Source organism: Bos grunniens, chromosome 19, assembly GCF_055505025.1.
Source record: "Bos grunniens cultivar Pamir isolate PY7600 chromosome 19, Bosgru_T2T1.0, whole genome shotgun sequence".
Taxonomy (NCBI): domain Eukaryota; kingdom Metazoa; phylum Chordata; class Mammalia; order Artiodactyla; family Bovidae; genus Bos; species Bos grunniens.
Window position 1 is genome coordinate 17,616,773 of NC_141183.1, and position 22,212 is coordinate 17,638,984.

The 22,212-nt window shown below is 46.8% G+C and overlaps 1 protein-coding gene and 1 long non-coding RNA gene across 2 annotated transcripts in view; one reads left to right on the forward strand and one right to left on the reverse strand.

Annotated features, from left to right (window-relative positions):
- CRHR1 (corticotropin releasing hormone receptor 1) overlaps positions 1–1,268 on the reverse strand; it is a 53,256-nt gene extending 51,988 nt beyond the window's left edge. The window contains exon 1 of the mRNA XM_086357205.1: positions 836–1,268. Coding sequence (XP_086213331.1) covers positions 836–868 — 33 coding nt within the window. The 5' untranslated portion in view covers positions 869–1,268. The remainder of the gene's footprint in view (positions 1–835) is intronic.
- A 6,825-nt stretch (positions 1,269–8,093) lies between these two features.
- Positions 8,094–11,574, forward strand: LOC147351414 (uncharacterized). The gene is made up of 4 exons (XR_015147507.1): positions 8,094–9,429; positions 9,572–9,685; positions 10,853–10,927; positions 11,424–11,574. It is a non-coding gene; the product is annotated as an uncharacterized LOC147351414 (long non-coding RNA).
- Positions 11,575–22,212: the final 10,638 nt, after the last annotated feature.

Sequence of the window (22,212 nt, forward strand, 5' to 3'; positions counted from 1 at the left end):
CGGGGCCCAGGGGGAGCCCTCGTCACCCCCGAACTTCAGCGGACAGACATGAGATCTGTCCGGGCGAGAGATCTGTCCGGACGTGAGATCTGGCGACTTTCCTAAAGTCCGGGAGCAGGAATCGCGTCGCCAGAGCCCGGACAGGAGCAAGCAGGCACAGGGACCCGCGAGTGCAAAGGACCGGAGACCGAGCGCTGCGATCCCGCGAGCTGGCCGGCAGCGGTGGCGACGGCGACGGCGGCGGAGGAACGGTAACTACCGCCGGATGCTCGGTCGGCTCTCCGGAGATTGCGATATTGATCCAGGGCTCGCAGGCGCGGGGGACATTTATCTCCCCGGACTTTAAGGGGCAGGAAGGAGCTCCCAGGAACAGGGCGGGGGCGCGCTGGGGCAGATGGGGAATCTTCCGCCGCCTCCCGAGCTTTCTGTCCCGGGACCCGGGTCTACACGGGACGGGTGGGAGGAGGAACCCTGAGTCGGTTCCCAAAGCCTAGAGCGATTCCCCTCGCAGAGCTTGCTGCCCGGGTGGGCGGACCCCCCCCCCCGACCCCTACCCCCCAACACCAGCCAACATCCCCGCAGCTTCGCCACAATGATTTCTTTTTTTTTTTTTCCCACCTGAGTTCTCCCCTTACCGCTCAACGCCGGCTCCAGAGGTCCAAGAAGAGGGTGTTGGCCTGCCCCTTAAACCCCGGCCGCCCCCGGACCTGGGCACAGTTCTGCTCAGTGACACCCAATCACACCCCCCGCATCACACCCACTGCCCACGGAGCCAGCCCTGCGCGCCCGGAACTGGGGGCCCCCGGTGCTCGAGGGCTGACTGGCTCGCTCTTACCTTGACAAGCCGGAGCTGCGGGCACCGTCCCATCCTCGGGCTCGCTCGGTCACCGTGCTGGATGCCTGGGTCCCCGGGACATCCCGGCGGGGGCGGGCTCGGGCTGCGCGGGGTGGGCGCCGAGCTTCTGTGTCGCCGCCGGTGGCGGAGGTGCCCGGCTCCGCGCTCTCCGGCCCCGCAGCCCGGCCCGGAGGGCTCTCGCTCTCCCCTTCCCGGGCAAGTCCAGCCGCCGCTTCCTGACTCAGCCCGGCCCGCGGCCGCCTCTCGCCCGCCGCGAGCCCGCCTCGCCCCCGCCGTCTCCCCCTCAGTCCGCGCGGATACTCGCCGCGGCTCCCCGCACCCTCGCCTGGGCGTCCCTTCCCCTCCTTTCCTCTGCCCTCCCCTCCGCTCCCTCCTCAGCGCCTCGCCCCTCCGCTCCCTCCCCCGCCCCGCCTCCTCCGCCCCGGCTCGTTCCGGGGGCGGCTCCCCGCGCCCTAACGGCGCTGACCCCCTTTCCTCGAGCCGGGTTTGCGGCAATCGGCGGGGTGCACTGGCAGCGCTGGCGGCCGCCGCAGCCTGGGGAGAAGCTGGGGCGGGGGGTGGGGGGGTGGTGTGGGAGAGGAGGCAGCTTCCCTCCTTCCGCCGGATTTCAGGTTGGGGACCGAGGAGTCCAGGAGAGTCCGAGGGGGTCCTGGGGGGCTCAGGTGAATCTATAAGAGAGAAGCTATTGGAGGCTGGGGAATAGGGAGCCCGGACTGAGCAGTGCCGCCGCGGAAGCCGGGTGAAGCTGGGCGCTGCGTTCGGGCAGTTCTCTCCCTGCCGCGGGGCGGGGAGAAAGTCCCCGCCGCCCCCACCTCAGCGGGGCGAGGGCCAGATCCCCGCGCCTTTGGCACTGACACGCCAGGAGCGCGCTGAGGTGTGACAGCTCTGAGGGAGGAACCCTTCTCATTCATTCATTCGTTCGTAAATTCATTCTACTAACTAAGCGCCTCCCCAGTTTGGTCCCGCCAAGGAGGTGAACCTAGGAACCCCAAGAGCAGGCGAGATGGCGGTGCCGGTCTGGACTAGCTGCCCTCTGACCGCGGAGGAGGGGGAGTGTCGAGCGCGCATTGCGCTACAGAGGGGATAGTGGCTGGGAATCCAATGGACTGGGCGAGGAGTAGGCCACAGCGCCCCCTCTCGGCCGAGCGCCCAGGGTAGGGTCAGCCGCCCTGCCAGATCTCCTGGCCTCCATCCACCTTGGCTCCCTAGCTCCCCATCCCGCCCCCAGCATTGGGAAGCAGCTCCCGACTTCTCCAGCCCCTTAAGACTTTCCCCTCCAGCTCTTCCAGATGGACAGAACTTTTGACTTCGATGTCTTCCTTCCTTCCACTAGAGCCGAAAGGCGGGTAAAAAAATGTAACTACCCGGCAGATCCTCCTGCAGCACCAGGAGCAACCCCTCACCAGGAAGCCTGAGCACCCAGGGTGGACCACACTCCCAGAATGGTGGTCCGCTGACTTTGCAACCCAACTCAGAATCTAACCTCCCTGGAGATTCTGTGCACTGCCGCGCCCACCCGCCTCCTTCCTTCCACCCACTTCTCAGCACATTCATGGGTCCAACTGCTTCTTAATTTAGACTGGGAGTTATTGTAAGATGCCTTGTGAGGAAGCTGAGGTGCATAGACGGGTAGTGGCCTGTCCACACTCACATAGCTAGTAAGCCTAGTTCTTAGCCTCCTGATTTCCAGTTCAAAGTGTCCCCAGGGCTGGGACTTGATGGGTCTGGGGCTCTGAAGTGGGGAGGGGCAGTGCCCAGGAAACCAACTGGTCACACTAGCTTAGCTACACTGGGTGGCACTTTCTAAATGAAGCTCGTGGTCCCGAGTCTTGAAAACACCCAGTTGGTTGTGTGTGTGCTTAGTTGCTCAATTGTGTCCGACTCTTTGTGACCCCATGGACTGTAGCCTGCCAGGTTCCTCTGTCCATGGAATTCTCCAGGCAAGAATACTGGAGTGGGTTGTCGTTTCCTTCTCCAGGGGATCTTCCTGACCCAAGGACTGAACCAGGGTCTCCTGCACTGGCAGGCAGATTCTTTACCATCTGAGCCATTGGAGCTGGTCATGCTGAGCTTGACACAGACTCACCCCAACCAATCCCAAAGAGATGGATGTACCAACTAGGTTGCCAATTTATTGTTTTCAACAAAAATGAAATGCAAGGTAGTCCAGTATTCTTTCCTGGAGAATCCCATGGACAGAGGAGCCTGGCGGGCTACAGTCCATAGGGTCGAAAAGAGTGGGATAAGACTGAAGTGACTTCGATGCATGCACACACTAGATTCTGGAGTCAGCCTGAGTTTGAGTCTTGGCTCTTCTGCTTACAAGCTGTATGAACCTGGAAACTTATCTAATACTGCCTCAAGTATCTCATCTCTATAATGGAGCTAGGAATACCTCCCTCATAGGAGGAATGATGCCTGGCTTAGTGAAGGTTAGCTGTCATCACCACCATCACCACCACCATGATCATCATCATCGAGTGGACCAGACGCTCAAATGCATGGCCAGCGAGGTCCCTCCCCCTAGGCAGCTCTTTGTGGAAAGTCGAATTCTTGATGAGATGGTCACAGCAGCGATGGACTGTGGAATCAGAGGAGAGGAAGCTGGCAGGTCCTAAGGGAGGTGTGCCCAGCCCTGCAGAGCCCTTGCTCCCCAGCCTTGCTTGACCTTGGAGCTGACTGTCCAAGGACCAGACAGCTCCAGATTTCCAGATTCTGTTTCTCTGTGCTTAATAAACACCATTTCGCCTTTCCGAGCCCCTTCTGTCCTCTCCTTGACATGATCTTTAAATATGCTAATGCCATCGATCAGGCTGTAATCAAGTCTTGCTCTTCCGGACTGTTTTTTGGCCTGGGATCCAGACCTTCTCTCTCTAAAGGGGAAACCACAGAGAGCACGGTTCATCCCCCTGCCCCTTCCCCTCCAGTTGACTGTGTTGGTTTCACTGACTTAACCTCCACACTGACCCCACCCCTGAGTGGGAAGAGGGGGCCTTCTGAATCTCTCCACGACCTACTTATTTATAGTTTTGACCACCTCAGGGGGGTTATGACAGCCTCAGGTTTAATACTCCTTCTGTAAAAGGATTCTATATCCCTTTTTATTTGTCCTGAGATTGCCTCCTCCCACTTTCAAGGGCCCTTTCTGCCCTTCCCCTCCTCAATCCCAGCTGCTTCAGCCAATCAGCCTAATGGCTCAGGCTGGTCTCCTTAGCAGCCTTTTCAATCCTCCTCAGGACTGCTTTTTGCTCCATTCTAGCATCTCCTTCCCAGACAGACCTTTTCCAAACTCTCTTTGGACCCCTCCCTTGTCCTCTGTTCTTCCTGTCTGACCCCAGACCGGAATCAGCTTTCATTCATTGAACCAGCCAGTTTTGGAAGACAAGAGAAATATGAGGAATCCAAACAGAAATAAAAGACAATGCCATGTCCTTCCAAACAGTAGGAGAGACAGATATGAGAACAGGTAGCGACGGGAGGGACCCAGTGAAAGGGGACTGAGCAAGCCCTCCTCTGCTGTTGGCTTAACCAGTGTGGTCCATGGTCTGGAGCTGTATGTCTCAGAACACTTGTGATGAAAAACCAGTTCTTGAATTTTAAATTTCTAATCTGTTGCAGAATGATACAATTGCAAAATATAGTAGGAATTGAATTATTAGAAAAAGGAAGCAATGAGAAAGACATACAAACCCAATATTCAGAACATAATAAGAATTCAGTAACTGTAATCTATTATAATTTCTGATCTCATGACTTACAAAAATAAGAAAAAAAATAAATAGAAAGGAAAAGCCCAATTTAAAAAATTATTAGATCCAATAGACATAAAACTACTCTATCAAATTGCTTAAAATTTTTTACATGCTTACTCTCAATTTCTACACCTACCTTGTCATGACTGGCGACAAATAGTTTGCAGGCAGATCATGCTTGGATAGCGCTAGAATGCTTCTGAAGTATGAGGTCAGGAATGTGGCCTCATGGAGGGAGCAGGTTATAAAATTGCATGAACATCGGGGGACATGGTGTTAATTACTCAATCAATCTGTGCATTCATTCAACAAACATTTAATGAGCAGCAACTATATCCCAGTTGCCATTAGATGCCAAAGCTAATAAAGATGAATATAACAGGGCCATAGCCCTTAAGATGTTCAGACTGGAAGGGGAGACAAGCTGCTTTGATGAATAATTAAAACCTAGTGAATTTAGGTCAATAATAGACCAGGCATCATGGGCATAGAGGGAGAAATATGAATTCTGCTCAGGGCCAACGGGGAAGGTCTATCACGTAAGTGATATTGTGCTGGGGTCTGAAAACGGAGAGGCAGGTGTTGAATTCCATGTAGCTTGCCAGCACTCAAGGGATGGGGGTGCAATGACTGGGTGATATTCATTCTCTCACTTAGAACAACAGATAATAACAATACTAATGAAGATTTGTGGGGCAGTTTGTGCCACGTAGCTCTTTTACAAACACTTTCTCATTTAATCCTTATCTGAGCTCAGAAGTTGATAGCTTGGCTGGGGTCACATGACAGGATTCCATCCCATGTCCCCAGCTTCCACTCCACGGAGCAGTTGACTTGAGCCTAGACCTTCAGGGAGCTGTGATATCACCTAGAGGAGGCCCTGGCTCCAGGAAAACAATGCTCTAAGACAAGTCTTTCCCTTTTTGTTTTCCAAGTGGATGGAAAAACAGAGGCAAGCTACATGACAGAGCTTAACAGTGACAGCAGACACTGTCTGCCAGGTGGGGCGCTGGGTCAAAGAGGCTCCTCAGGTGACCTGCCTACTCCTCCTCCTGACACTGAGTTTATATCAATCAAGGGCAAATGTGCTTACCGTGGACACCATTACCATATTTTTGCATGTATTAAGTGTGGCCAAGAGGGCCATTGAAGTTGTTTATTTTTAAAAGAAGTTTTTTTTTTTTTTTTTTTTAAGGTGCACTGCAGTAAGAAGGGTTGACACCCTGGGAACATTCTGGAAGTGGAAACAGATCAGAGGTGCCAGTCATAAGTGCAGAGTCAAAAGGAAGGGCACATACTCACATATCTTTACAGAGGAATATCATCTCTCTAGCCTAGACCAGTGGTTCTCAGCTAGGAGGGCTCCTGCCTCCCAGAGGACATTTAGCAAAGTCTGGAGACATTTCTGGTTGTCACAACTGGGAATGTTGCTGACATTTGGTGGGTAGAGGCCAAATATACCACTAAACATCCTGCAAAGTTCAAGACAGCCTCCACAGCATAGAAATGCCTCATTCAACACACCCACAGTCCTAAGATCGAAGCAGTGAAGCCTAGACAAGAGTTTGGTACCATGGACAGCAGAAACCAGGCTTTCCATGGGGCTACACTCCAAATCCAGACATTTGACTCTGTCTGAAAATCATAGGAGGACAAGAGTTTCCTACTCTATACTTCCTGAATTCCATCATTTCCAAAACACTGAGGCCCCAAGGAAGGCACTGGGGTGAAACCAATGGTGGAGACATCCTGCTCAAGGCCACCTGGCTGGTAATTAGTAAACCCAGGATTTGAGGACTCTGGGGTCTTTGTGAATATTCCTCATCCCTCCACCACGTTGGCAGCCAGCCCTCCTTCTCCTCTGCCTCCCCTAATTAGGGGTTAGGGTCAGGGTTAGGGTTAGGGGTTAGGGGTTAGGGTTAGGTATAGTTTGTCCCTTTTTTCCTATTCATAAAATCCCATTTATACCTAGGAGAGTTCTCATAGAAACCTGCTGGTCTAATAAGTAAGGTGGTATTATTTCCATTTTACAGATCACTAATTCAAGTATAGAGGTTAAATATACAATGTGCCCATCTGTCCGCTGAAGAGCTCTGAGCTCCTGGAGGGCAGACAGCTTCCCCATTCATCTCAGCCGTCTCAGCCTCCAGCAAAGTCCTGTGTTCCAGCAGATACCAAAGGAAGTGTTTTCAGTTAATGGTCAGTTTTACCAGTGGATTAGACCCCAGGCTCCTGCATCCAGGGCCTCTGTAGCATCCATCCTCTTCTGAGTCCTTCTCATCACCAGTGAGGCACCCGTTCTTCTGAAGTTTGACCTTACCATTCCCCCTCCTCTCACAGACAGTTACATCTTCTTGGTGAGAGCCACAGAAATGAGCCTCAGTCTGGCCTTTTCCCTTAGAGGTTCAGGTCAGAAGAGATTCTCCCTCAGGGTTCCTAGGAATACCTTCACTGTCTCCAGAGAAGCACATAAAATCTGGCCACCCTGACCTTCACTGGCCACTTACAATTCACAGAACAAGACAAAACGGCTTCTCAATCAACTGCAATATGTGAACCTCATGTGGACCCTGATTCTAACAAACCGTAAACAAACACCCTAATAAACAATTGGAAATATGAATTCTGATGAGATATTTTAAAGTGTGATAATGGCACTGCGGTTATATACTTAAAATGAATCCTAATCTTTTAGAGATACAAACTGAAATATTTACAGGGGAAATGACATGATGTCTGGGATTTGCTTTGAAGTAATATGAAAATACATCATGAGAAACACTGGGCTGGAAGAAGCACAGGCTGGAATCAAGACTGCCCGGAGAAATGTCAATAACCTCAGATATGCAGATGATACCAATCTTATGGCAGAAAGTGAAGAGGAACTAAAGAGCCTCTTGATGAAAGTGAAAGAGGAGAGTGAAAAGTTGGCTTCAAGCTCAACATTCAGAAAACTAAGATCATGGCATCTGGTCCTATCACTTCAGAGATGGGGAAACAATGGAAACACTGTCAGACAATATTTTGGGGGGCTCCAAAACCACTGCAGGTGGTTATTGCAGCCATGAAATTTAAAAACGCTTACTCCTTGGAAGGAAAGTTATGACCAACCTAGATAGCATATTAAAAAGCAGAGATATTACTTTGCCAACAAAGGTCCATCTAGTCAAGGCTATGGTTTTTCCAGTGGTCATGTAAGGATGTGAGAGTTGGACTATGAAGACAGCTGAGCGGCAAAGAATTGGTGCTTTTGAACTGTGGTGTTGGAGAAGACTCTTGTGAGTCCCTTGGACTGCAAGGAGATCAAACCAGTCCATCCTAAAGGAGACCAGTCCTGGGTGTTCATTGGAAGGACTGATGCTGAGGCTGAAACTCCAATACTTTGGCCACCTCATGTGAAGAGTTGACTCACTGGAAAAGACCCTGATGCTGGGAGGGATTGGGGGCAGGAGGGGAAGGGGACGACAGAGGATGAGATGGCTAGATGGCATCACCGACTCAATGCACACGAGTTTTGGTGAACTCTGGGAGTTGGTGATGGATGGGAGGCCTGGCATGCTGCAGTTCATGGGGTCGCAAAGAGTCGGACATGACTGAGTGACTGAACTGAACAGGAAAGGAGGAAGTGGATGAGGATAGTGATGAAACAAGACTGGCCATGAGTTGTTAATTGTTGAATTTGGGTGATGGGCACATGGCAGGATATGGTAACAATTTTGTCTATTTTTCTGTATTCATAGCGTGTGAGAGCTGCCTGAGACCTCTTAGGGACTGTATGGGCCAGAGATTCCAAACCATTTTCTGTGCAACTCCCAAGATTCTAAAAAGTTGCCCCAAGGACTGATGCTTGAAATGGGGTTGGGGGAGAAGCTGGTGATAAGGAGACTGGATAGGGGGCTCTGAAACTTCACTTTTGCTTGAACCAGTTTTATACTGGGGAAAGGATTTCACTTTGGGAAAACGATTCCACCCAGAAGAAGCAATTTTTCTAAGACAAGCTATGTTAGGACAGGGCTGGACAGAGCCCAGTCTCCTGCTCTTGGCCTCCTTTGCTCTGTATTGATGCCCCACAGCCCCTGCAAGATACAAGGGGGAACCTGAAGCCTAGGTTTAGTGAGCCACAGCCCAGATAGGGGCAGGGCTGTACCATCCATCCCCCAAGGTGCTCGTGGGCATGCAGCCTCCGTGGGCCACGCATTGCCGGATTTCCAAAGCCAGGCCTGTGGCTCTGAGCCAGCCTCAGCTTTGCCGGCTGCCATCTGGCCAAGCCCCAGTGGTTCAGCTGGATGCCAGCCAGCACCTCCAGGCATGCCTGAGCCGGAGAAGTGCTAACCAGGGCGCAGCCCACCGGACACATGGCAGCAGCTCATTCCAGAAGAAGGCCTCACACTTGCTCCTTCCTAAGGCCCTACTGTGTGAGAGGACTGGCCTGAGACTGGCCAGACCGTTCTATCCCGATGTGATCAGGGGAAGGGGTGATAAAGGCTGGAATTATTGGATACCACCAGCATGCCGCTTCCCTGGTGGCTCAGTGGTAAAGAATCCATCTGCAATGCAGGAGATGCGGGTTTGATCCCTGGGTGGGGAAGATCGCCTGGAGAAGGAGATGGCAACCCACTCTAGGACTCTTGCCTGGGAAATCCCATAGACAGAGGAGACTGGCAGGCTACAGTCCATGGGGTTGCTTAGAGCTGGACATGACTTAGCAACTAAAGAAGAACAACAACAACTATAATCATCAGGCCACACAGGAAAGGAGAACAGAGGGCTCCTGAGTCATGAGGCAGAGGAGGGAAGAAAGAGAAATTACCTGTGAGACAGGTAGGAGATCCTGTCACAGGAAACAGAGCCTGGGAGGACTCGGGAGGGCATGAAGGAAGGTCAGAGATGAATGAGGCCAGGGCGGCTGCACAAGGGATCTCCCGTTTGCTCCTCCACACCCCACACTTTTCCCTCCCTGCAGAGCAGTCCAGGGCTGACTAGTGTGAACTGCACCAATGGGCTTCCTCACCCTCCCACTTCCTGTTGGATTTGGCCAATAGGAAGCCCCGGCTGAAGATCAAAGGAAAGGAGGCGGGTGAGTTGGGATATTTAGCCCACCAGCTTTCTCCCTGTGGGGTATCTGTGGGCTGAGTAAGTCCCTTGACTGAGGGTCCACGTGGCTCTCCTGGCAGCCTCTCTCTATGACTCTCCTTCAGGGTTCTGGTAACGTTCATCCACGGTTAACTACAAGAAATCCTATGGCTTCCCCACTCTGTGCAAATTTTTGTAAACAGTTCCTTTAATAATCCTTCTCACTTATCCAGATTCGGGTGGGCCATTCATTTCCTGGCTAAGACCTTGATCGATGCAGGCTGCTCAGAAGCTGACTTTGCAAATGTGATTGCACAATGAGCCTTTTTCTGCATGTAACCCTAGTGAACTGGAGGGATGTCAAGGCCTCCCCAGGGTGCCTGACTGGACTGAGGAGAGGGAAAAGGGTGAAGGAATGTGAGACAACCCAAAACAAAGGAGCAGAGACCCCAGTGGGGGGGCATCTAATTAGAGGTGTGGCTGGTGGAGGTGTCAGGAGCAGACCTGGGGGTCCCCCCAAACCTCGGTAGAAGGATGTTGTTATAGGGCAGGGGAGGGAAGGAGGTGGAGGGGTCCAGGACAAAGAGCCACAAGGCCAGGCTCGGCCCATCCCTCTCCAGCTGTGCTGAGGAAAAGAGCTGTGCATGGCACAACTCCAGGAGTGCCCTGGGTGTCTGGGCCCATGGCTGCTGGATTCCCAAGGATGAGCCCCTCTGACTGGACAGGAAACTCCTGCCCAACCTACCTTCCCACCTGGCTCTGGATTCTCCCTGGTAAATATCTGGAGGAAACCAGAATGAATCCTGGACACTGCCAAGCTCCCTACCTTGGCACTTTTCGTCAAGCTCTCTCTGCCGGCTTCCTGGAGTGCTCTGGCCCTCTCTAGGATGGCTGGATTCTCCTCTTGGTGGCCATAGCACTCCAGGCCCACTTCTCTCCTCCATCAGTTGCCATCTTATCTTAGGGTTGTGTCCCCAGACTTGCCTCCTAGCCCTGGCCCAGCCGTTCCCTTGCTGTGTGATTTGGGGCAAGTCACATTTCCTCTCTGGATCTTAGTTTCCTTGGCTGTGAAAGGGTAGTAGCAGCAGGTGGGTGGTATGACAGGGGACCTTTCCTGTCCCTTTGAGGCTTGCATAAATCCATGGATCTGTGTCTTTTGTCCCACTGATAGATGATGCAAGAGAGAGAGTATGCTTCACTCACTCATCCTTGTATTCCCCACAGCACTTAACAGAGGGCCCAGTCGGTAAGTGTTGGATGGATGGATGGGTGGGTGGGTGGGTGGATGGATGATAAATATCCCTGGAATGGAGGAAGGCAATTCATTCCGTGGTCCTAAGTTGATAGAAATGTCCCCTGGGAACTTCCCACCACCTCTGCCCACTCCCTGATTAATCCTGCGCATTCTCATTTGTAACCTCTCCTAAGAAAACCATCCCTTGACAGGTGCTTCGGGAACCAGCAGTAATTGTTATTCTTTAAAGAAACATGGGCTTCCCAGGTGGCAGAGTAGTAAAGCATCTGCCTGCCAATGCAGGAGACTCATTTTACTCCCAAGCTGCCCAAGCTTGGGAGAAAATAAAAGTATTCATTATATTTCCTTGTATTCTCTCTGGATTATTTTTAAATCCACAAGTTGCTTTTATAACAAAAGCTTTTTTAAAAGAAACTTTTTAAAAGTCATGATTTTTTTTATGACTTAAAAAGTTTTAATTCATGATAATTTTTATTTTGCTTCCTAGGAGGGGAACTGAGTCGGTGAGAATTGAGGCAAAGGTGGGGAGAAAGAAGAAGACTCATTGTTGATTTAAAATTCTTTTGTGCCTTTGGACTTTTGTACTATGCGCGTTTACCATCTATTAAAAGATAAATACAAATGTAAGAAATCACTAATCTGGGACTTCCGTGGTGGACTGATGGTTAAGAATCTGCCTTGCAATGCATGGGACATGGGTTTGATTCCTGGTCGGGGAACTAAGATCCCGCATGCCAAGGGACAGGTAAGCCTGTGTGCAGCAACTATCGAAGCCTGCGCACCACAAATAGAGAGTCTGTGTGCCTCAGCAAAAGATTCTGCAAGATGTAATGAAGATCCTGTGTGCCCAACTAAGCCCCCAAATAAATAAATAAGATAGACAAAAACAAAGCATTAACCCACGTATAAATATTCTTACAGAGAAATGAAATGGTTGGACGGTTGGATGGCATCACTGATTCAATGGACATAAGTTTGAGCAAACTCTGGGAGATGGTGAAGGGTAGGGAAGCCTGGCGTTCTGCAGTCCATGGGGTCACAAAGAGTTGGACACAACTTAGTGACTGAACAACAAAAACAGAGAAACGAGGCTCTTTTACATGCAATAGCTCACTTAATCCTCACCACAACTCTAAGCAGCCATGACTACTCCTGTTTTTAGATGAGGAAACCAAAACTCATAGAGGATTAAAGGTTTGCCCAAGTTCCTTAGTTGGTATGATGTGGCACTGAGACTCAGACTCTGGGTCTCTGGTCCTAAAGCAGGCTGCCAGTGAGGCTTAGTTTGCCAAATATACTTCCCTTACAGAAAAACAAATTGGCATTTTGATGTATGACTCAGTCTCTGGGAGGTTTGTTTATTGTGAGTCAGCCCCACTGAGCTCTCTTCCATTGGAGGCAACTGAAATAACAAAGTTCCCAATGGTGCAAAGTTGAGACTGAGACACAGGGCTGAGGAGACCCCACCAAACCTCAGACACAGCACTCCCCACACCAACCATCACACCTCAGCTCCTCACCTGGACTCCTTGGAAATTTTACTTTAAACCTTACTAGCTCTAGGAACCCCTCACCAGTACCCTAGGCTAGCTCTTTGGGCTTCCTCTGGGCACTCAAAACACCCCTGTCCACAGTCTGCTTTCCCTGCTCCACCCTCAGTTCTATGCCTGTTCACAAGTCCACTCCGGTGCTCCTATCCCTGAGCCGAGAACACAGCAGGGGCTCAATAGGTATTTGTCAAATGAATAAACCAGTGGCCAGGTCCCTTCTGCCAGGTCACCCTTCTTGTCTCCTTTTCTATGTCCTGCACCTGTGCTGGAGTGCAGGAATATAGGAGATGGGTCCAGATGACACCCGAGGACTCTGTGCTTAGAAACTCCAAGTCTATCTCAGGCCAGCGTGTGGCTCATCTGGTCAATGAAAGTGTCCTCTTTCCCAGGCTGTCCAGCCCCCGGTTCTAATTTCCCACAAGGCCCAGGGCCTTGGGAAGGGGGCGGGGGGCGTTCTCGTGAGTGGATGAGACACTGGCCCCTCTGTTCCCAGGGTGGCTGAGCTCGGTGGGGTCGTGGTGGTGGTGGAGTGGGGGTAGCAGTGTAGGGGGGGTTGCTGTGGGAAGCCTCAAGTGGCTCCAGGCCACCCTTGAGCAGCGTCGCCTCTGAAAGCCTCCAAATTGCTTATTTCTGCGTCTTTGCCTGCTCTTCTCTCTTCCTCTGCACCTCTTTGCCACTCCTCTCGGAACTCCCCGCCCTAACCCCCCAAGCTGAGCCACTTCTCCCAGAATGACAAGAGGAGACGAGGCAGAAGGAGACCAAGTTCTTTTCTCTCTGGAGCTTGTTCAGATTTCCATAAGCCGCATACCCAACACCCAGCCCCCACCCACTGCAGCCCCTGCCCACCATCCCTCCAACTTCCCCTCCCCAAGGGCTCCTCCCCTCTTCCACCCTCCTCTCCTCTCTCCACTGCCCCCACCTCAACCGCCCCCATCCCAGTTTGGCAGCGGAATTTCTGCACCCCAGCAATTTCAGCATGGCAAAACCCTGGAAAAGCCCTGCGCCGTTAATGAGCTCAAGCTGACCTGGTCTCCCGGCCGAGGCTGCTGCATTTAACAACACCTCGCTCCAGCACGGCCGTCATTGACTTCCCAAACACTTTTTCATCATTATTCCATGCAGCCTTTCACTGGGCACCTGCTATGAACGAGACCTTCACTGGGGGAGGGGGTGGCGGGACTGGGGACACCACCCTCTTCCTTGTGGATTTATAATCTTGCAGGAGCAGCTGCAATGCATGTGAGAGGAGAGGTCACCCCTAGGAAACCAACACAACTGCAGTCTGGTTTGGGTCATGTGGCCAGCCAGCTTTGTGACCTTGAAATAGTCCCTTTCTCTCTCTCTGGACCTTGGTAATTCTATTTGTAAAACAAAGAGTTGAATTACCTTGGCACCTTCCAAATTGTAGTTTTGTGATCCTTTATAAGATGGTGAAATAAATTTAGTGAGACAGAACCAGCATTCAAAAAAAAAAAAAAAAAAAAAGGGAGCAACAACTATATTAGAATCAGAGTGATACACACAGTAGAGGTAAGTATTTCATAAAGAACTGGTCATATGTACCTGTGTGTATTTTGTATCCATGTGTGTTTACATGTCTCTATAGTTGATGCTTTTGAACTGTGGTGTTGGAGAAGACTCTTGAGAGTCCTTTGGACTGCAAGGAGATCCAACCAGTCCATTCTGAAGGAGATCAGCCTTGGGATTTCTTTGGAAGGAATGACGCTAAAGCTAAAACTCCAGTACTTTGGCCACCTCATGTGAAGAGTTGACTCATTGGAAAAGACTCTGATGCTGGGAGGGATTGGGGGTAGGAGGAGAAGGGGACGACAGAGGATGAGATGGCTGGATGGCATCACTGACTTGATGGACGTGAGTCTCAGTGAAGTCCGGGAGTTGGTGATGGACAGGGAGGCCTGGCGTGCTGCAATTCATGGGGTCGCAAAGAGTCGGAAATGACTGAGCGACTGATCTGATCTGATCTGATAGTTGAATATATATATGCATGCATTGTGTGCATATATACACAACGTATGTTGAGTGTGTGCATGCATGTGTGTGTGTTGGGTCATAATACAGAGTGGTTTTCTTATAATAGGTCACATCGAAGTATTTTGGCAAACACTAATGTATATGCTCCCTAAGGCTCTTCTGGCTTACATGGTTCCAAACGCAGTTAAAAGAGGAACATGAAGGATCACCATGGGGCACAGAAGGGTTCACAAAAGAGATTGTGAAATTTGTTCTTTCAAAAATGAGGGAGAGACCAAGAGAGGAGGCTGGGAAAAGTCTAGAAAATCTGCTGGATTCGGTGATGCAAGATCAAGCCCTGAGCCTTTGGAGTGGGAGCACTGACTCCAAGACCCTAGACTACCAGAGAACTAACCCTAGGGAGTACCAAATAGTGAGAACTCACACAAAGGAAACCACTTGATACAAAACCCGGTATCACCCAACTACCAGTAGCACCCTGTGCAGAATGCCTCATCTAAACAACAAACAAAATAAAAATACAAACCCAATCATCAGCAGACAGGATTACCACCTCACTCAGCCCTGACATAAGAGGAAAAACAAACAAACAAAAATTCAGCACAAATCTCATCCTATAAGAAGCTTACACAAACCACTGGACCAGACTTAGGAGGGCAGAAACCAAAAGGAAGAAAGAATTCGACCTTAAAGCCTGGGAAAAGGAGACCTCAAACACAGTAAGTTTAAAAAAAAAAATAATGAAAAGGCAGAGAAATACTACACAAACGAAGGAGCAAACTAGAAACACAGAAGTCCAAATAAATGAAGGGGAAATAGGCAAACTACCTGAAAAAGAATTCAGAATAATGATAGTAAAGATAATCAAAAACCTTGAAAACAAAATGGAGAAAATGTAAGAATCAATTAACAAAGACCTAGAAGAATTAAAGAATAAACATATAGAGACAAACAACACAATTACTGAAATTAAAAATACTCTAGAAGGAGTCAATAGCAGAATATCTGAAGCAGAAGAACAAATCAGTGACCTGGAAGATAAAATGGTGGAAGTAACTTCCGAAGAGCAGAATAAAGTAAAAAGAATGAAAAGAACTGAGGATAGTCTCAGAGACCTCTGGGACAATATCAAATGCACCAACATTCGAATTATAGGGGTCCCAGAAGAAGAAGGGGAGAAGGCAATGGCAACCGACCCCAGTGTTCTTGCCTGGAGAATCCCAGGGATGGCAGAGCCTGTTGGGCTGCTGTCTATGGGGTCGCACATAGTCGGACACGACTGAAGCAACTTAGCAGCAGCAGCAGCAGCAGAAGAAGAGAAAAAGAAAGGATTTGAGAAAAATTTTGAAGAGATTATAGTTGAAAATTTCCCCAACATGATAAAGGAAATAATCGATCAAGTCCAAGAGGCACAAAGGGTCCCATACAGGATAAACCCAAGGAGAAACACACCAAGACACATATTAATCAAACTAACAAAGACTAAACACAAAGAAAGAATGTTAAAAGCAGCAAAGCAGAAGCAGCAAGTAACATACAAGGGAAACCCCATATGCTTAACAGCTGATCTTTCAGCAGAAATTCTGCAGGCCAGAAGGGAATTGCAGGATATATTTAAAGTATTGAAAGGGAAAAATCTACAACCAAGATTACAGTACCTGGCAAGGATCTTATTCAAAATTGATGGAGAAATAAAAGCTTTTCAGTCAAGCAAGAGTTAAGAGAATTCAGTACCATCAAACCAGCTTTACAACAAATGTTAAAGGGACTTATGTAGTCAAGAAATACAAGAGAAGAAAAAAGATCTACAAAGTCAACCCCAAACAATAAAGAAAATGGCAATAGGAACATACATATCAATAATTACTTTAAATGAAAATGGATTAAATGCTCCAACCGAAAGACACAGACTGGCTGAATGGATACAAAATAAGACCCATGTATATGCTGTCTGTAAGAAACCACTTCAGACCTAAAGACACATATAGACTGAAAGTGAGAGGATGGAAAAATAAATTCCATGCAAATGGGAAGCAAAAGAAAGCTGGAGTAGCAAGCCTCATATCAGACAAAATAGACATTAAAGAAGATTACAAGAGATAAGGAAGGACACTACATAATGATCAAGGGATCACCCCAAGAGGAAGACATCAGATCAGATCAGATCAGTCGCTCAGTCGTGTACTACTATTTGCGATCCCATGAATCGCAGCATGCCAGGCCTCCCTATCCTTCACCAACTCCCAGAGTTCACTGAGACTCACCTCCATCGAGTCAGTGATGCCATCCAGCCATCTCATCCTCTGTCATCCCCTTCTCCTCTTGCCCTCAATCCCTCCCAGCATCAGAGTCTTTTCCAATGAGTCAACTCTTCGCATGAGGTGGCCAAAGTAATGGAGTTTCAGCTTTAGCATCATTCCTTCCAAAGAAATCCCAGGGCTAATCTCCTTCAGAATGGACTGGTTGGATCTCCTTGCAGTCCAAGGGACTCTCAAGAGTCTTCTCCAACACCACAGTTCAAAAGCATCAATTCTTCAGCACTCAGCCTTCTTCACAGTCCAACTCTCACATCCATACATGACCACAGGAAAAACCATAGCCTTGACTAGACGGACCTTTGTTGGCAAAGTAATGTCTCTGCTTTTGAATATGCTATCTAGGTTGGTCATAACTTTCCTTCCAAGAAGTAAGTGTCTTTTAATTTCATGGCTGCAGTCACCATCTGTAGTGATTTTGGAGCCCAGAAAAATAAAGTCTGACACTGTTTCCACTGTTTCCCCATCTATTTCCCATGAAGTGATGGGACCGGATGCCATGATCTTCGTTTTCTGAATGTTGAACTTTAAGCCAACTTTTTCACTCTCCACTTTCACTTTCATCAAGAGGCTTTTTAGTTCTTCTTCACTTTCTGCCATAAGGGTGGTATCATCTGCATATCTGAGGTTATTGATATTTCTCCTGGCAATCTTGATTCCAGCTTGTGTTTCTTCCAGTCCAGCGTTTCTCATGATGTACTCTGCATATAAGTTAAATAAGCAGGGTGACAGTATACAGCCTTGACGAACTCCTTTTCCTATTTGGAACCAGTCTGTCATTCCTTGTCCAGTTCTAACTGTTGCTTCCTGACCCGCATAACAAATTTCTCAAGAGGCAGATCAGGTGGTCTGGTATTCTCATCTCTTTCAGAGTTTTCCACAGTTTATTGTGATCCACACAGTCAAAGGCTTTGGCATAGTCAATAAAGCAGAAAGAGATGTTTTTCTGGAACTCTCATGCTTTTTCCATGATCCAGCAGATGTTGGCAATTTGATCTCTGGTTCCTCTGCCTTTTCTAAAACCAGCTTGAACATCAGGAAGTTCACGGTTCACATGTTGCTGAAGCCTGGCTTGGAGAATTTTAAGCATTACTTTACTAGCGTGTGAGATGAGTGCAATTGTGCGGTAGTTTGAGCATTCTTTGGCATTGCCTTTCTTTGGGATTGGAATGAAAACTGACCTTTTCCAGTCCTGTGGCCACTGCTGAGTTTTCCAAATTTGCTGGCATATTGAGTGCAGCACTTTCACAGCATCATCTTTCAGGATTTGAAATAGTTCAACTGGAATTCCATCACCTCCACTAGCTTTGTTTGTAGTGATGCTTTCTAAGGCCCACTTGACTTCACATTCCAGGATGTCTGGCTCTAGGTCAGTGATCACACCATCATGATTATCTGGGTCGTGAAGATCTTTTTTGTACAGTTCTTCTGTGTATTCTTGCCATCTCTTCTTAATATCTTCGGCTTCTGTTAGGTCCATACCATTTTTGTCCTTTATTGAGCCCATCTTTGCATGAAATGTTCCTTTGGTATCTCTGATTTTCTTGAAGAGATCCCTAGTCTTTCCCATTCTGTTGTTTTCCTCTATTTCTTTGCATTGATCACTGAAGAAGGCTTTCTTATCTCTTCTTGCTATTCTTTGGAACTCTCCATTCAGATGTTTATATCTTTCCTTTTCTCCTTTGCTTTTCACTTCTCTTCTTTTCACAGCTATTTGTAAGGCCTCCTCAGACAGCCATTTTGCTTTTTTGCATTTCTTTTCCATGGGAATGGTCTTGATCCCTGTCTCCTGTACAATGTCACGAACCTCATTCCATAGTTCATCAGGCACTCTATCTATCAGATCTAGGCCTTTAAATCTATTTCTCACTTCCACTGTATAATCATAAGGGATTTGATTTAGGTCATACCTGAATGGTCTAGTGGTTTTCCCTACTTTCTTCAATTTAAGTCTGAATTTGGCAATAAGGAGTTCATGGTTCAAGATCCTGGTCTTGTTTTTGCTGACTGTATAGAGCTTCTCCATCTTTGGCTGCAAAGAATATAATCAATCTGATTTCGGTGTTGACCACCTGGTGAAGATAGAGTCTTCCCTTGTGTTGTTGGAAGAGGGTGTTTGTTATGACCAGTGCATTTTCTTGGAAAAACTCTATTAGTCTTTGCCCTGCTTCATTCCGTATTCCAAGGCCAAATTTGCCTGTTACTCCAGGTGTTTCTTGACTTCCTACTTTTGCATTCCAGTCTCCTATAATGAAAAGGACATCTTTTTTGGGTGTTAATTCTAAATGGTCTTGTAGGTCTTCATAAAACCGTTCAACTTCAGCTTCTTCAGCGTTACTGGTTGGGGCATAGACTTGGATTACTGTGATATTGAATGCTTTGCCTTGGAAACGAACAGAGATCATTCTGTCGTTTTTGAGATTGCATCCAAGTACTGCATTTTGGACTCTTCTGTTGACCATGATGGCCACTCCATTTCTTCTGAGGGATTCCTGCCCGCAGTAGTAGATATAATGGTCATCTGAGTTAAATTCACCCATTCCAGTCCATTTCAGTTCGCTGATTCCTAGAATGTTGACATTCACTCTTGCCATCTCTTGTTTGACCACTTCCAATTTGCCTTGATTCATGGACCTGACATTCCAGGTTCCTATGCAATATTGCTCTTTATAGCATCGGACCTTGCTTCTATCACCAGTCACATCCACAGCTGGGTTAGAGGAAGACATAACAACTGTAAATATTTATGCACCCAACATATGAGAGCCTCAATACATAAGACAAACACTAACAGACATAAAAGGAGAAATTGACAGTAACCCAATAATAGTAGGAGACTTAAACACCCCACTCACACCTGATGATCTGTTTTGACAGGTCATCAAAAGAGAAAATTAATAAGGAAGCACAAGTCTTAATTGATACATTAGATGAGGTGGATCTCATTGATATCTTCAGGACATTCCATCCAAATGCAGAAGAATACACCTTCTCAAGTGCACATGGCATATTCTCCATGATAGACCATACCTTGGGTCACAAATCAAACCTCAGTAAATTTAAGAAAATTGAAAGTGCATCAAGCATCTTCTCTGACCACAAGGCTATGAGACTAGATACCAATTACAAGAAAAAAAACTGTAAGAGACACGAACACATGGAGATTAAACAACATGTTTCTAAATAACCAAGAGGTTACTGGAGAAATCAAAAGGGAAATCAGAAAATTTCTAGAAACAACAGTGAAAACACAACAAACTCAAACCTATGGGATGCAGGAAAAACAGTTCTAAGAGGGAAGTTTATAGCAATACAATCCTACCTTAAGAAACAAGAAAAACATCGAATAGACAACCTAACTTTACACCTAAAACAATTGGAAAAAGAAGAAAAAAAAAACCCAAAATTAGTAGAAGGAAAGGAATCATAAAGATCCGAGCAAAAAGAAATGAAAGGAACAATAGTAAAGATTAATAAAACTAAAAGCTTGTTCTTTGAGAAGATAAACAAAATTGACAAACCTTTAGCCAGACTCATCAAGAAAAAGAGAGAGAAGAATCAAATCAACAAAATTAGAAATGAAAAAGGAGAGGTTACAACAGATAATGCAGAAATACAAAGGATTATAAGAGACTATTATGAATAACTATATGGCAAAAAAATGGATAACCCAAAAGAAATGGACAGATTCTTAGAAAAGTTCAGTCTTCCAAAACTGAGCCAGGAAGAAATAGAAATTATGAATAACTCAATTACAAGCACTGAAATTGGAGCTGTGATTAAAAAAAAAATCTCCCAAAAAACAAAAGCTCAGGACCAGATGGCTTCACAGGAGAATTCTATCAAACATTTAGAGTAGAGCTAGTGCCTATCCTTCTAAAACTCTTTCAAAAAATTGCAGAGGAAGGAACACTTCCAAACTCATTCTACGAGGCCATCATCACCCTGATACCAAAACCAGACAAAGACAATGCACAAAAAGAAAACTACAGGCCAATATCACTGATGAACACAGATGCAAAAACCCTCAACAAAATTTTAGCGAACAGAATTCAGCAACACATCAAACAGCTCATACACCATGATCAAGTTGGGTTTATTCCAGGAATGCAAGGATTCTTCAATATATGCAAATCAATCAATGTGATACACTATATTAACAAGTTGAAAGATGAAAACCATATGATCATCTTAATAGATGCAGAAAAAGCCTTTGACAAAATTCAGCACCCATTTATGATTACAACTCTTCAAAAAATGCACATAGAAGGAACCTACCTCACATAGTAAAGGCCATATATGATAAGCCTACAGTAAACATTATTCTTAATGGTGAAAAACTGAAAACATTCCCCCTAAGATCAGGAACAAGACAAGGGTATCCACTTTCACCACTATTATTCAACATAATTCTGGAAGTCCTAGCTACAGCAATCAGAGAAGAAAAAGAAATAAAAGGAATCCAGATCAGAAAAGAAGTAAAGCTCTCACAGTTTGCAGATAACATGATACTGTACATAGAAAACCCTAAAGATAGTATCAGAAAATTACTAGAGCTAATCAGTGAATTCAGCAAAGTTGCAGGATACAAAATCAACACACAGAAATCACTTGCATTTCTATATACTAACAATGAAAAATCAGAAAGAGAAATTAAGGAATCAATCCCATTCACCATTGCAACAAACAGAATTAAATATCTAGGAATAAACTTATCTATGGAGACAAAAGAACTGTATACAGAAAATTATAAGACACTAATGAAAGAAATCAAAGACTACATAAACAGATAGAGAGATATTCTATGTTCTTGGGTAGAAGAATCAATATTGTGAAAATGACTATATTACCAAATGCAATCTACAGATTCAATGCGATCCCTATCAAATTACCAATGACATTTTTCACAGAACTAGAAAAAAAAAGTTCACAATTCATATGGAAACACAAAAGACCCAGAATAGCCAAAGCAGTCCTGAGAAAGAAGAATGGAGCTAGAGGAATCAACCTTCCTGACTTCAGATTATACTACAAAGCTACAGTCAGCAAGACAGTATGGTTCTAGCACAAAAACAGAAAAAACACCCATGGAACAAGATAGAAAGCCAAGGAATAAACCCATGCACCTATGGGTACCTCATTTTTGACAAAGGAGGAAAGAATATACAATGCAGCAAAGACTGACTCTTCAATAAATGGTTCTGGGAAAACGGGACAGCTACATGTAAAAGAATGAAATTAGAACACTTCCTAACACTATACACAAAGATAAACTCAAAATGGATTAAAAACCTAAATGTAAGACCAGAAACCATAAAACTCTTAGAGGAAAACATAGGCAGAACACTTGATGACATAAATCAAAGCAAGATCCTCTATGACCCACCTCCTAGAGTAATGGAAATAAAAGCAAAAGTAA